The 16521-nt window shown below is 45.0% G+C and overlaps 1 protein-coding gene across 2 annotated transcripts in view; it reads right to left on the bottom strand.

The window, feature by feature from the left end:
- SCAPER (S-phase cyclin A associated protein in the ER) overlaps positions 1–16521 on the bottom strand; it is a 284324-nt gene that overhangs the window by 223122 nt on the left and 44681 nt on the right. For both annotated transcript variants that reach the window (XM_044279884.1, XM_044279885.1), the window contains exons 5-6: positions 12595–12695; positions 4758–4874 (exon numbers count right to left, since the gene is read on the bottom strand). In XM_044279884.1, the coding sequence (XP_044135819.1) occupies positions 4758–4874; positions 12595–12695 (218 nt within the window). The remainder of the gene's footprint in view (positions 1–4757; positions 4875–12594; positions 12696–16521) is intronic.

Raw genomic sequence — 16521 nt, 5'->3', positions numbered from 1 at the left:
ATAACATTACATCAATAATAATTTCAGGAAAATCCCATCCCAACGTATACACACTCTTATTCATTGGCCCAGATTCAGTAATGTGTCTCAGCCTAGAATCTGTCTAAAAGGTGGCACAAATTAATGTAACTAGGATTACTACACTTTTTTCTAACTTGCTCAACAACGGGGCAGTACTTAGCGAGAAAGGGGCGGGGCCTAAGATATGACTTTTTATGCCAAAACTGTGCCACAATTTTGGCGTAAAATTCTGTCTAAAAGTAAGCCGATAGTTGGTATACAGTTAGACAAAATTGTCTGTCTGGGCCATTGTGTTAAACAGGGCATCCAAAGCTAGATATGGGTCCATTCATACGTCCGTATGTGTTTTACGGATGGGCAAATTGCGGATCCGCAAAACACGGACACCGGCAATATGCGTTCCGCATTTTGCAGACCGCATATCGCCGGCACTCTCATAGAAAATGCCTTTTCTTGTCCACAATTGCGGACAAGAATAAGACATGTTCTATATTTTTACGGAATGGAAGTGTGGATGCGCAAATATGGATGCGGACAGCACATTCCGGCCCCATTGAAAATTAATGGGACTGCACCTGTTCCGCAAAATTGCGGAACGGATGCAGACCCATTTTGCAGACGTGTGAATGGACCCTAATCCAAATGTCATTACATTGACTTGGAAATATGTAAATTGTCTTGCATGCAGCAGAAAAATACCGATTTTGTGATGTCTTGAAATTGAACACCTAAACATGTGAAAATATAATTAAAGGGCATCTGTCAGTACATTTGTTCCTATGACATTGGCTGACCTGTTACATGTGCACTTGGCAGCTGAAGGTGTCTGTGTTGGTCCAATGTTCATATGTGCCTGGATTGCTGAGAAAAATTATATTCTAATATAGGCAAATGATCCCCTAGGAGCAACGGGGGAGTTGCCTTTACTCGTAGAGGCTCGGCTCTCTCTGCAACTGCTGCACTCTCTGCACTTTGACAGGGCCAGGCAGTATAAACGTCATGAAGAGACGCTGATGCCAGGGAGTGAGGTGAGTACAATCTCCGTTAGGGGCCCAGGCATATGGGGGGAAGGGGGGCATTATAGGTCTTGGATAACCCCTTTAAAGAAAAATTATCAAGAAAATGATTTTTAGCCCATATTAGGTTCAATGCAGTAACAATAATAATAAAAAATAAATGTCTTCAAAAGTCTTTAAAGCGGTTGTCCCATTACAAAAACTCAGTCTGACTACTGATGCACCCGCCAGTCACAAGAACAGGGGCCCGTGTTCCCCCATTTGACAGGAGCGGCATGTATTGGATCCTCTATTTTCAACTGATTCTTCTGCTGGAAGGCAATGGAAAGTGCCACATCAGTTTTGTTTTTGTTTTTATAGAAAAGCACATAGGACTGCGCTTTCCCATCCAGTAAAAAAAATAAAAATATCGGACAGAAATGCTGGCTAAACGAAGTGTATGCACTTTTGGCATATGTTTTTTTTTTTTCTATCTTGCTTATGTATCTATTAAACGTAACTGTTTTCCTAATGTTTCTGAGTAAAAATGGATATGTTTAAAGAGAATAAAAAATATGGTGTCAAAGAGGTTTTAGTATTAGGGTACTTTCACACTAGCGTTAAAGTTTTCCGGTATTGAGTTCCGTTCACGGGGCTCAATACCCGAAAAAAAATAAACGCTTCAGTTTTATCCTAATGCATTCTGAATGGAGAGTAATCCGTTCAGGATGCATCAGGATTAGAGTTGTTGCGATACCAATTTTTTGATTCGGTTTCGATACCATGAAAAAGTATTGCGATACTCGATACCATTCGATACCACGCGAAAAAAATAAACAAAAAAAGCCACGTGCATTCCTCATTTTTAAAAATGGCGAATCGCGCAGTTTTTATTTTATTTTTTCTGTTCCGGCATTCACCACCTAGATTTTTTTTTATATATTTTAATAGTTTGGACTTTTCTGACGTGGCGATGTAATATGTTTATTATTTAAATATTTTATATGTGAAATTGGGAAAAGGGGGTGATTTATACTTCATATTTTAGTGTTTTTTGTTTGTTTTTTTTACACTTTTTATTTAATGACTATTTTCCCCTTAGGGGCTAGAACCTGGGATCTTTCATCCCTTTTCCTATTCAGCCTGATAGATCTCTATTAGGGTGAATAGGACTCCACACTGTCCCTGCTGCTCTGTGCACACAGCATCAGGGATGTTACCATGGCAACCAGGGCTTCTGTAGCGTCCTGGCTGCCATGGTAACCGATCGGAGCCCCAGGCTTACACAGCTGGGGCTCCGATCAGAAGCTGCCACTGCACCACCAATGAGGGGGGGGGGGGGGAGAGAGGTCCCTGTGGCCACTGCCACCAATGATTTTAATACTGGGGGGTTGAGAGGGGCCGGCACACTGTGCCACCAATGATTTTAATGGGATGGGTGGGTTGAGGGGAGGGGGTGCAATGATAACTACCTCTTTATACAGGAGGCGGGTACTGGCAGATCAGCGGCAGTTAACTGCCGCTGATCGCAGCTCCCTGTCAGGGGCAGGGTGCCGGCAATGCGATTCTGCTGCCGGCACCCGCCTCCTGTATGTGTTAAAGACTGACTACTGTATATGAGTCCAGACTTTCACTATCAGGCCACACAGAGCGGCGCCCAGCAATGTCCCAGCACTCACCATTAGTCCTGGGCGCCGCTCCGTTCGCCTGCAGTGCTCCATTACTGTCTCCTCTCCTGCTCCACATGCTGCTGATTACTATCGGAGCGATGGGAGGAGACATCAGATTCACTAGTGGGCGTTCCTTCTCCCTGGCTGTAGCGCTGTCCAATCGCAGCGCAGGGAGAAGGAACGCCTACTAGTGAAGCTGATGTCTCCTCCCATCGCTCCGATAGTAATCAGCAGCATGTGGAGCAGGAGAGGAGACAGTAATGGGGCACTGCAGGCGAACGGAGCGGCGCCCAGGACTAATGGTGAGTGCTGGGGCATCGCTGGGCGCAGCTCTGTGTTGAAATAATCCTATCATTGGTGGCGCAGTGCGCCCGCCCCTCCTCCGCCCCTCTCTTCTCATTGCCGGCGCTGCCCCTCCTCCGCCCCTCGCTTCTCATTGCCGGCGCTGCCCCTCCTCCGCCCCTCGCTTCTCATTGCCGGCGCTGCCCCTCTCTTCTCATTGCCGGCGCCGCCCCTCCTCCGCCCCTCGCTTCTCATTGCCGGCGCTGCCCCTCCTCCGCCCCTCGCTTCTCATTGCCGGCGCTGCCCCTCCTCCGCCCCTCGCTTCTCATTGCCGCCCCTCCTCCGCCCCTCGCTTCTCATTGCCGCCCCTCCTCCGCCCCTCGCTTCTCATTGGTGGCAGCGGCAGCAGCAGCAGCAGCAGCACAGGGGGAGGGAGGACAGCTTCCTTCTCCCCGTGCTGCTGAGAGAGAACATGAGCGCGCCGATAGCAGCGCGCTCATGTTCAGAGATACTAGACTGCGCAGAAGCGCAGCCCAGTATCGAAAAAACGGAAATCCCGGTATCGTATCGATACCGGGACAAAAGTATCGATTGGGTATCGAAATTTCGATACCCGCAACAACCCTAATCAGGATGTCTTCAGTTCAGTCACTCTTATGGTATTTGGCCAGAGAAAATACCGCAGCATGCTGCAGCATTTTCCCCAGTCAAAATTCCGGAACACTTGCCGGAATGCCGGATCCGGCATTATTTTCCATTGAAATGCATTAATGACAGAAAAACGTATCCAGTTTTCTGGTCTGAGCATGCGCAGACCTTTAAAAATGTTTAAAAAAATAAATAACAGATGACACCAGAGAGATGGATCTGGTATTGCAATGCATTGGTGAGACGGATCCGGATCCGTCGACAAATGCTATCCGTTTGCGCATGAATTTCCGGATCCGACAGGCAGTTCCGGCAATGTAACTGCCTGCCGGATCCTCACAACGCAAGTGTAAAAGTACCCTTATTCATAAGAAAGTTTAGATCAGGTTTTATTTTACTGCTGTTGTCTGATGTAAAAATAAATTGACACCTGAGTGTCATGCTGGGACTTGTTTCCACTCTGACTTTGTCAGTACAGATTTGACAGTGTTCAACACCTAGCTGTTCATTTATTTATAAATATCTAGGAGGAATAACTGAGGAATCTCACAAGAAAAGATGCTCCAGAAATAATATATTATGGGGAAGCTGTCGGGAAAGCCAGTGGGTCCTGCTTAAGGTCTCATGCACACGAGGGTATGGCTGTGGTGCCCCTATTGCGGACTGTCAACAGTCTGTCCACAATATACGGGCACTGGACGTGTGCACTCCATGTTGCGGGCCCATTGACTTGAATGGGTCCGTGATCCGCAAGTTACGGCAAAAGATAGGATATGTATTATCTTTTGCGGAGCGGTGGCACAGACCCGAAGGTCCATGGAAGCGCTTTGTACTGCTTCCATGGGCCATTACGTTCCTGAGCATGAGCCCTAAAACTAAACAAACTGTGTCACATATCACAGAAAAAAGACACCACTGGGTTTCCATACAATGATATTAAACACGGTATCAGGAGATCAGAAAAAAATACTGCATCAGGACCTCAGACAGTGACCCCTACAGTCATCTTCTTATCAACTGAACAAGGGTGCAATAACAAATTAAATGCATTTGTGATTCACATATCATTGAATAACCAAGAAAGAGTATGTTAGTCATGGGCATATAAGAATATTAATTAAAATTACATTACTAATCATACCCAAAATTGAGAGCCCTCCTGGCACTTGAAGAGGAACTCACTCCAGATGGTGAAGGACTAGGCAAGACATGACGTCCAGGTGACATTTTCTTCACTTCCCACGCCAAAGAGGTAGGTCTATAAAATATTTCACATAGTAACAGCCTATATGTAAATATTCTATGCAATTTGTTTTACAAGAAATAGGTAGATGGTTTTCTGGAGACAATTTTTTAAGTCACTGTATGTATTCTAGGTCCTGTCCTGGATATTTAAATTCCTATTTGTGTGGACTTCTAGCACAGCAGGCAATCTTACTCAACTCTCAGTCAGGCCATTACTGTGGCCAAGGGTGGGGGGCTGGTAACTCCATGCATCACACATTCCACTAATTATTACTATTATTTATTATTAAAGCGCCATTCATTCCATAGCACTGTACATATGATAACCGCTGCACATACATAACACAAAATATTTGCACTAAGCATGAACAAGAAGAGTTACAGACTGGTACAGATGATGAGAGGGCCCTGCCCGGGAGGGCTTACAATCTACATGGAATGGGAGAAGGACACAGTAGGAGAGGGTGAAGCTGGTCATGGAGGTATAGAGGCAGCAGGGTTACTGTAGGTTGTAGGCTTGTCTGAAGAGGTGGGTTTTCAGGTTTCTTTTGAAGAATTCCACTGTAGGTGAGAGTCTGATATGTTGGGGTAGAGAGTTCCAGAGTATGGGGGATGCACGGGAGAAATCTTGGAGGCAATTGTGGGAAGAGGTGATAAAAGGAGAGAAGAAGGTCTTGTGAGGATCGGAGAGTGCGTGTGGGGATGTATCAGGAAAGTAGCTCAAAGATGTAGGGAGGGGACAGGTTATGGACGGCCTTGTATGTATTTGTTAGTACTTTGAAGTGAATTCGCTGGGCAATGGGGAGCCAGTGAAGGGATTGGCAGAGGGGAGAGGCAGAGTAGTAACAGGGCTAGAGGTGGATTAGTCGGGCAGCAGAGTTGAGGATAGATTGAAGAGGTGCGAGAGTGCTAGATGACAGGTCACAGAGGAGAATGTTGCAGTAGTCTAGGCGGGGGATGATGAGGGCATTTTCGCAGACTCAAAGTTGAGGAAAGCACAGATGCGGGAGATGTTTTTGAGTTGGAGGCAGCAGGTGGTGGAAAGGTCTTGGATGTGTAGTCGGAAGGAGAAACCAGAATCCAAGGTCACTGCAAGGCAGCAGACTTGGTTGACCGGGGAGAGTGTGCAGCCATTGATTGTGATAGATAGGTCTGTTGGGGGTTCAGCAAGATGGGGAAAGATCATGAATTCTGTTTCATCCATGTTCTAAGGAGAAGGAGGATATGAAAGATAGGCATTGTGGGACTCTGGATAGTAGGGTGGTGATGTCTGGACCAGAGAGGTAGATTTGTGTGTCGTCAGCATAAAAGTGATACTGAAAGCCATGGGACTCTATGAGCTGTCCCAGGCCAAAAGTGTAGATAGAGAAGAGCAGGGCTCCTAGGACAGAGCCTTGTGGGACACCAACAGAGAGGGAGTGAGCGAGGAGGTGGTGTGAGAGTGGGAGACGTTAAATGTCCGGTCTGAGGTATGATGTGATCCAGGAGAGGGCCAGGTCTGTGATGCCAAGAGATGGTCGACAGTGTCAAAGGCAGAGGACAGGTCAAGCAGAAGGAGGACAGAGTAATGTTTTTTGGTTTTGGTTGTTAGTAGGTCATTGGTGACTTTGGGAAGGGCAGTCTCAGTTGAGTGGTGGGGTCGGAGGCCAGATTGTAGCCGGTCAAAGAGGGAGCAGGAGGATAGGTAAGAGGACAGTTCAGAATGGACATGTTGCTCAAGTAGCTTTGAGGCATACGGAAGAAGTGATATGTAGCGATAACTGGACAAAGATGGGCAAGTGAAGGCTTTTTGAGGATGGGTGTAATGGCAGAATGTTTGACACCAGAGGTTAGTGATAGGTTTAAGAGATGAGTTAGGGCTGGGATAAATACTGTGGTGAGGTTAGGGATGAGGTGGGATGGGATTGGGTCAAGTGCACAGGTGGTAAGATGTGATCCGGAGAGTTTTTCTTCTGTAATGGTGGAGAAGCGGGTTTTGGGAGAAGAGGACTGAGCAGTTGTGTAAGAGAGCTGTGAGGACTGTGCACTGAAGCTTTCTCTGATGTAGACGATCTTTTGTTTAAAGTATGTGGCAAAGTATTCAGTTGAGATGAGAGGTGAGGGTGGGGGACGGAGAAGGGAGTTAAAAGTGTTAAAAAGTTGTTTAGGGCTGTGGGACAGGGAAGATATGGGAGATGAGAAGTAGGCCTGTTTTGCATCAGCGAGTAAGGATTGCAATCAATGCAATCAATGCAATGCTCTTCTTTGGGATTTTTATCTAGGCCGATCAACAGAACAACAGAGCTGTCAACCTAATTCTACAATCTACTATTATCACGAGGATTACCCTTCAGATAATATCTTCCCTCACAGCAGTAGCATATTCACAGCGGATTACCTATCTATATAGAAGGTCTTATTATTCGTGTTGACTGATAGGAAACTACAAGATTTGTATTTAATTGGCATTTTAGCACTGACGAAGTGAAAAACTGCTAAAATTTATAAAAAAAAACCTTATAAAAATAACATACTTATGTCCTATGAATATTGAGTTTAATAAAATATCCCTTTTTGATGGAAGTGTCCGTTTGAAGTGGTTATCTGGGAATTTGCTATTAGGTCATCAATAACAGCTCAGCAGAGGTCTGACTGAGGGAACCCCTGCTGACCAGCTGCTCGAAGAGGCCATAGCGCAGAGTGCTTAGGCCTCTCCCTTAGCCAGTCACATCACTGTACACAGGTAATATGACCTAGGTCAGTCAGTGATGGCTAACCTCTGGCACTCCAGCTGTGGTGAAACTACAACTCCCAGCATGTTCTATTCATTTCTATGAAGTTCTCAGAACAGCCAAGCAAGTGTACATCTTGGGAGTTGTAGTTTTGCCACAGCTGGAGTGTCGGAAGATAGCAATCACAGGCCTAGGTGCAGCTCAGTCCCATTCAAGTTAAAGGGGCTGAGCTGCAATACTAAGAACAGCTATACAATGTACGGTGGTGGTGTAGGCTGTGAGGGAACCACAGTGCTCACGCAGCGGCCTCTTCAGTCAACACCTGCTGATCTGATATTGATGACCTATCCTGAGTATAGGTCATCAATAGCAAATTCCTGGATAAACCCTTTAACGGTAATATATAACAAATTACAGTAACAACTGACATTAGAAAAATAATAACATGTTTACAGAGGTCAGACATAACATGAATAAGGGAAGACTTGAAAATGATTATTATTCAGCAAATTTTGTAATATTAGCATTTTGCATAGTAGTGTGCATAAACAGAATATAACTTAAACATATATAATACAGTACGTATTTTCACTGATGCAGAGAAATCATATAAATTGAGAAATGTTAATTGGTGTAATTCTCAATTCATTACTGGAATTACTTCCCAGTGTTTCTTCAAGAGAGAATAAAACCTTGTATCCCGTGACTGCACTATGATAAATAATCACAGAACTTTTGGCGTGCCCTTGTAGGCAGACAGACATGAAATTACTATACCCCAGAGGCAAGCATGGTGCTAAAAGTCATACAAGTGGTCATCCATTAATACTTCTCTCACAGGAGAGCTATCTCTAATCAGAGCGAGCACATGAAGTCACTATATTTAAAAAATATGTACTGGTATATAGTCCTGCAATTTTAAAACTGGCCATTAAGTCAAATAATAGGTAATTTCTGATTCCTGTTTGTGACGGACTGAACAGTCACTGGGGCTGCTGGAAAGGCCTGAGGGCTAGCCTCCTTCCTATGGACTACGGACCCAGAACTATGGAGATCCCCCCCCCCTCCCCCCATTATTCTACAAGGGGAAAAATTGGTAGTTTCTGCCTGTGAGTGATTACGTTATACCATTGTGTTCAGTAATTGTATCACAGGTGGGTGTTGTCTGCCTGTAAGTGATTACATTATCCCATTGTGTTGGGTAATTGTATCACATGTGTGTGTGTGTTTTCTGCCTGTAACTGCATATGATTGGTTTATGTAAAAACTGTCTCAGTCTTCCACAAGGTCCCCATAGGGAGTGTCCCTTGCTGGAAGACCTGCATAAAAGGCTGGCGTGTAGCCTCATTAAAGTGTCCTGTTCTACCCTTAATAAGTCTGGGCTCATGTTTGGGGGATTGGAGAACTACACTCTGGGGATTGCTCTAATCATTATACTCTCCAGAGTATAATCCCTAGCTCTTGTAAGAGCTGTTCCTGTTCCTGCATCGCTCTCTGAAGGAAGAGAACTGCACCCACTGGAACCTGAAAGCCTTATCGTAGGTCCAGGGTGGGTAGAAGACGATGAGATCCCAACCAAGGTACAACAGTTCGTGGGGTCGGCAGTGCTTACGGTGTCGAGCGGAGTGCTTGGAGCCCTCGGGAAGCACTAGGAGCATCCATCAATGGAGGTACCCAGTTGGGGTGCTAGGAGATCCGTTACAGTGGTGACAGCAGTGGGATGGTGTCCTAGTGCGAGGAGAATAAGCTCGGAGACACCGTTTGTGGATTTACCAAAATTGAGGGCAACGCTTGTCCCCGTACAGCGCCCCTGGCTACAGTAGCATGGAATCAGCTAGTTCATGGACAGCGTTCCATGATGAAGAGTATTACAGGGATGCAGTCCTGAAAGGCATATGGCACGAGGCCCTGGAGGACGTGCAGCATCATCTGAGGGGAGAGTCTCCGCAGAGAGGAGCAGAGGTTGCGGATGTGATAGGAGCTGCGAATGCCTCTACTGGGAGAGCAGCCCCTGAAGGGGTGGGTGTCGGAGCGCGAGACCCTAGTATGGCAGGAGACCTGGCTGGATGATGCATACCAGGCACTATGGGAGGACCCACAGTCGGCAGGTGGAGATGGGACCGAGGTCTCTCTACCGGCCCTGCAGGGATGCTGGGCAGCCGGCCCAGATCCCCAGCGGCAGTGTATTATAAAGGGAAAAGAGACAACCGGTCTTTCTCCACAGCAGCAGCCCGTGTCACAGGGAGAGTAGACTGTCGGTCCCTCATCTCAGCAGCAAGCATCACTGGGAGTGGAGATGGTCACTACCCCTACCCAGCAGTGTTCCAGGGATAGGAGACAATCGGTCGATCTCCCCAATGGCAGAGGGCTTTCCAGGGAGAAGAGGTAGACGACCTCTCTCCCCAGCAGCAGTGTGGTTACCCAGGAGATGATATGGGTGGCATCACTCTCCTGCAGCAGAAGCTGACTAGTTGGAGGAGGTTCTGGATTCATTCTGTCCGACTAACACAGGTCCAGACCAGTTGGGGGTCTGGTACCTGGTTAGTCTACTGTTGGGAGGGGAGAAATGTGACAGACTGAACCGTCACTGGGGCTGCTGGAGAGGCCTGAGGGTTAGGCTCCTTCCTATGGACTATCACATGTGTGTGTTTTCTGCCTGTAACTGCATGTGATTGGTTTATGTAAAAACTGTCTCGGTCTTCCACAAGGTCCCCATGGGGAGTGTCCCTTGCTGGAAGACCTGCATAAAAGGCTGGCATGTAGCCTCATTAAAGTGTCCTGTTCTACCCTTAATAAGTCTGGGCTCATGTTTGGGGGATTGGAGAACTACACTCTGGGGATTGCTATAATCATTATACTCTCCAGAGTATAATCCCTAGCTCTTGTAAGAGCTGTTTCTGTTCCTGCATCGCTCTCTGAAGGAAGAGAGGTGCACCCACTGGAACCTGGAAGCCTTGTCGTAGGTCCAGGGTGGGTAAAAGACGATGAGATCCCAACCAAGGAACGGCAGTTCATGGGGTCGGCAGTGCTTACACTGTCGAGCGGAGTGCTTGGAGCCATTGGGAAGCACTAGGAGCATCCATCAACGGAGGTACCCAGTTGGGGTGCTAGGAGATCCGTTACACTGTTCTATACAGGGAGCTTTCAGTAGCCACTATCATTACCACCATGCTGAATTTATACGCTCCAATGGCAGTCAATTACCAGGAAGGAACCGTTTCTTCCAGACAGTCAGGTGCTCCTTCAGTGGAGGTAAAGAGCTGCATTTACATGCAGCAATCACCTCGACTGTATAAGGATAAGCGATGGCTACTGCTATCGCTCAATCTCATACAGAATCATTGTTTCTAGACAGCAGATCGCCGTTAAAGACAGCACAATCTGATGCCCAGAAACGATAATTCAGGTGTCCGCATAAATGATTGTTTCACCCAATGAATTGGAGTTCTGCGGCACCTTTAGATGGGCAGATTATCGAGAACGAGCTTTCATACAATGTTTGTCCCCGATAATCTGCCCGACAATGGGAAGTGTAAACCGGGCTTAATACCACTATACAGATAGGACAGGATCCACCATTCACAATAGGTGATATCACAGCTGATCATCTCCCTCCTGACCTCTGCAGGGGTCACGGAGCATGCCTAGAAAACTCTCCCAAAGAAGTCAATTCATTGAGACTGGAAGTTTTAACATATTTTAAAACTAGTATCCAGTGTGAAAACTGCATTTTTTTTTTTTTTAATATAGCCAGTAACATTTTCTGATGACACATTCACAGAAAAACTAAGGCTACTTTAACACTAGCGTTTGTGCTGGATCCGGTCTGTGAGTGTGTGATTAGAGCTGTCAGTAAGTTGGTCATGACCAGGACGGGTGTTCAGCATCTAGATCTAAGCGAAAAAGCTTTCACTCAGAGACCAAACATAAAATGTTACACAATTATTTGTATTGTACAATGAATACATTACAACGTTTTGTTACGGGGCCCCATAATATCTGTGTAGTCCCCATAGAGGAAGCATCCTGTAGTATGACGTCAAATTCTGATCACCAAACCATAACTCACTACTAAGAGCTGTAAAAGGAAACCCAACCTGCTTAAAGGGATTCTCAGGGATTTTAATACTGATGACCTGTCCTCAGGATAAGTCATCACTATGTGATTGGTGAGGTCCGACTCCCGCCACCCCTGCCGATCAGTTGTATACAGGGAAGGCAGGCACAATGCACACGTGTCATCTCCTGTCTCTATTCCTGCTTGCTGCTGCTTTGCCACAGACATAGCAGTGGCGAGCAGGAAGAGAGACAGGAAATGGCAAGTGCACATTGCGTGCTCCTTCCCTTCCTACAGCTGATCGGCAGGGGGCGCTGGCAGCCGGACCCCCACTGATCTCATATTGATTAGCTATCCTGATTTCTCCATAGTCTTATGCAAGTAAAACTTCATTACCATAAAATAAAAAATCATACACATTTCTATACTTTAAGGTTCCCTTATTTATTGGTTCCAACTGCACATCGAGCCCAGAAAGAGCTGCTGGGACTGCACTGTGCTGCATCCATTTCTAGGCTGCCATTGTATTTGCATTACATAAGGCATATAAAACCTGCAGCAGTAAGACTAATGCTGGACAAGTTTTTATCCCGTCAGGAGCAAAAGTCAAAGCGAGAACTGACTTCTGACACTAGTAAGTATAACCTATGTTGCTGATTGTGAGGACGTTATGAGGATATAAGTTAAAATTTTTACCCTGGCATTTTAATGGTAGAGACAACATTGTATATATAGTGACAGAAGTTCAGGGCAGCACACCTAGTTGCGAGTACTGGGTGCCAGCGATGTCAACACTCACCGCAGTGTCGAGTCAATATAAAAAAATTAATCCACCGCGGCACATCCAATGGTGAAAAATCCCACATTTTTTTCACCATTGGATGTGCCGCGGTTGATTTATTTTTATATATATATATATATATATATATATATATATACACACACACACACACACACTCATTTACCTGCTCTGTGCATCTGTTTTCTCCAACTTTTCCTGTAGCTGGATCCAGTCAATAAGTGCCTTAAAATCTCGCACGTAGTTATCAAGCATCATTAATACTTCCTGTGTGAAGAACGGCATAAGATTACATAGATATCAGTACACTCAGTGCTAGGCAATAACAAATTATTTCTAGATAAAGAAGTATACATTTATATCACATATCCAATTCCAGAATGTGATTTTCTACAATTACTAAGCTTATGCTTCTATCCGGAACATACAGTGAGATGAAGACCGTATAAAATCTACACATAAAGTTCCTCAAGATTGAACAAAAATTGTATTACTTTCAGGATGCATTTTGCTGCAAAATCCCTCCAAGAATGGAGCATGCCAAGACTGGCCAGACTGACCTTTTCTCATAGGAAACATCTCAAGGGAGAACCTCTTTATAATAAAATAATACAACAACCCCAAAACTCTTGAGAGTTATAGTAGGTGATCATCAAATTTAGGAAATGTACTTCAAGTGGTTCTTCAGTCTCACATACATCATAGCAGGTAAGTTCAAATGTTGGGACCTGGACTGGAACAATGATCTGAACTACAGGTTCTTGTTAACCCTCCCATGTTCCTGCATATACTCAATATATCATTCACAGAAACTGCTTATATTTGCTGGGTAGTGTTTCTTTATTTTTAGGTAAAGCTTCCTATTCACCTTGGATGGATCACTAAACCCAGACTGGAAGCTGGCGTTCTACACGGTGGTAGCGGTAGATAGCCATTACATTACTAGGCTCCACTGAGCTCCAGCAACCTCCAGAGAGAGAGCACATTATATATACAGCAATCACTTTGAAGCAAGAGCTGCAGTACAGTAATACAATTATATATACATCCAGACACTCCAGGTAACAAGCTTATTTTATTAGAACTGACTCAAATAGGGAATAAAGATTTTGAGTCAAGTAGACCTACATGAGATAATCTGTACAAAATATAAAGAGAAAAAAACAGGAATTAAGTAGCTATTTAAGCCAATTAAAGGGATTTTTCAGCACTTTTATATTGATAGCCTATCCGTGTTAGTTAAAATACTAACAACTACATACAAGGCTCTCCACAACCTGTCCCCTCCCTACATCTCTGAGCTACTTTCCTGATACATCCAAACACGTAATCTCCGATCCTCACAAGATTTCCTTCTCTCCTCTTATCGCCTCTTCCCACATTTGCCTCCAAGATTTCTCCAGTGCATCCCCCATACTCCGGAACTCTCTACCCCAACATATCAGACTCTCACCTACAGTGGAAACCTGAAAACCCACCTCTTCAGACAAGCCTACAACCAGTGACCCTGCTGCCTCTATACTGCCATGACCAGCTTCACCCGCACCTACTGTGTCCTTCTCCCATACCATGTAGATTGTAAGCCCTCCCGGTCAGGGCCCTCTCCTTCTGTACCAGTTTGTAGCTTGTCTTGTTGATGCTTAGTGCAATTGTCTGTATTATGTAGGTGCACCTCTTCTCATATGTACAGCGCTATGGAATGAAAGGCGCTTTAATAATAAATAATAATAATAGTTACTGCAGTACTTCTCCCATTCACTTCAATGCACAGAACTGGATCTACTGTTGAACAGCTGATCGGTGGGGTGTCGGACCCCCCACGATCAGATATTGTAGATCTATCCTGAGGAGCCTATTCTCTTTTCCATGGATAATAATCACTGATCTGATACTGTGAGGGCGCTGCCACACAGTCAGGTTTTCTGATGCCGTTTTTGAAGCCAAATTCAGGTCTGGATAATAAAGGGAGGGAACATATTAGGAACAGATACCACTTCTCCTCTTTCCTCAATCCACTCCTAGTTTTGGCTTCAAAAACTGCATCACAAAACCTGAACGTGTGGCGGCACCAGCATAAAGGTCATTATAACACAATATACAGAGAGGACAGGAGATGGTACAGCCTTTCTTCCTTCAGCTTGCACATGATATTGAACAGTTCCGTTAAAATGCCTTCTCCTACAATTATGGCCATCACAGACCTGCGATTAGCCCTAATTTGCAGTAGCATAGCCCCATCTGCTTGTAAATGAGAGATCATCTCCCAGGCAGATACCTGATTGAGGGACTGCTCTGTTCCCCTTATCGGGCTGATCAGGCTTCGTGCCTTGAGAGCTGTAACACAAGCCATGTTTTCCGAACAAGGGAATACAAACAGGACAAGGAGCAGCAGGGTAGCTCCGTCACTCATGCATATCGCTCTCCGGACATCTCACCGGCAGCTGGACAAAAATGTCTCTCAGGATTCCCCCCCCCCCCCCATCCCGGATCACCACAGCTAGATACCCAGCTTAAGTTACCAATTAGTTTACCAATTGGCTGCAATGGATTCGATTGGTTTGTAATTAATTCTAGTCGCTGGCGCACACGGCAGGACTGTTGGCGCCATCTCTTTGTCCTGATGACACTCTATACCAAGGAGCCAGGACCCCAGGGCCCTGCACATCAATACCGCTCTCTTATTCACCTACAATGCCTCTCGCTGCAGATAAAACTCTGGTGCTGAAGCAGTGGAAATTGCTCTATCTATAGGATATGCAAGAGCAGGGACCTGAGACCAAGAAGACAAAGGTCCAGGTGGTTTTGTCTCCGAAGGTCAAATCGTATTTGTCAAAGTGATGTAAAATAGAAGCCCAGAGTTTGTCATATCAAACTGCACTGTAAGATAAAGAAGCACAAGCCCCGTCCATCAAATAAATATAAAGCCACCCAATGCAACCCAAATGCATCTGGTAAGGTATTGGATAAAAGCGAATAGAGTCAACTGCGCCAGATCTTCTGCTCCAAACTTAGGAAGAGAAATCCGGAAAAGATGATATTACATAACCAGTTGTAGAATGAGAAATTTCACAGCATCAGTGACAAATCAAAAATGACTCGACGGAGATAGCAAATGATGCAGACAAGATTTAGTTTAGTCAGTGAATAGGAAGGAGATGCACAAGAACAACAACAGCGCCACCTACAGCTCAACAGAGGAATGGAATGAATCAGACTCAGCCGAGTCTACACTCTGTGCAGGTCCCTCACGTTTAATGACTGGGGGAGTTGGACCTCAATAATAATTATAAGAAGAAGAATATTTATACAGCGCCAACATATTCCACAGCGCTTTATAATCAGGGGGTTCATGTACAATAAGAGTCAGAAATAACATAGCAACAGAAAAGTCAACAATTAAAACAAGAGGAATGAGGGATCTGCTCACAAGACAACAATGTCAGCATTTGGAATAATGCATTCTAAAGCCTATATAATTCTTACCTTTTGTGTGTGTGGAGGGGAAAATGTAGGGCTTTTGTATTATTTTATATTGGAGCCGATAATATTTAATTTTGTAGTTTGGGAGAATTATTTTTTAATTTTTTTAGGATTTTTTACATTTTACTGTTCTTTTTATTAAATCATTTTTACAATGTGGGTACATGATGGCAGAGAACACGCTTTCTCTGTGCTCCCTGCTGTCCCCATATACAGATCATTGATAACAGTGATCTAATGGTAACAGCCCAGTGACCAGTATACACATCTAGTCTTCTCTGTTTGTCACTGACCCTACTCTATACAGAGAATTCCTAGGACATCATTACTGACATCACAGGGTTCCCTGGCAATGGTCTGAACGATGATCAGGGCAAAAACCCATCAACTCCTTTGAGGGCGACGTAGAGAAGTAAGGCGGAGGGGGCCTGCGTTATTTGCATTCAATGGATTTAGAAGCAGTATGCCCCAAATAAAGTTTGTAAAATACTTTTACATTTACATCTGTGCTGTGTCCTCTGTTTATAATGGAAGCCAACTGCTGTGGTTATAATGGGGTCTGTTGGGGTTCCCTTCCTTTTCATCATTGTATAATGAAAAGTTCTGCAACTTT

This window comes from Bufo gargarizans, chromosome 2 (assembly GCF_014858855.1).
Source record: "Bufo gargarizans isolate SCDJY-AF-19 chromosome 2, ASM1485885v1, whole genome shotgun sequence".
Taxonomy (NCBI): Eukaryota; Metazoa; Chordata; class Amphibia; order Anura; family Bufonidae; genus Bufo; species Bufo gargarizans.
Note: the sequence above shows the minus strand (reverse complement) of the source record. Positions and strands in the feature narration are given on the sequence as shown.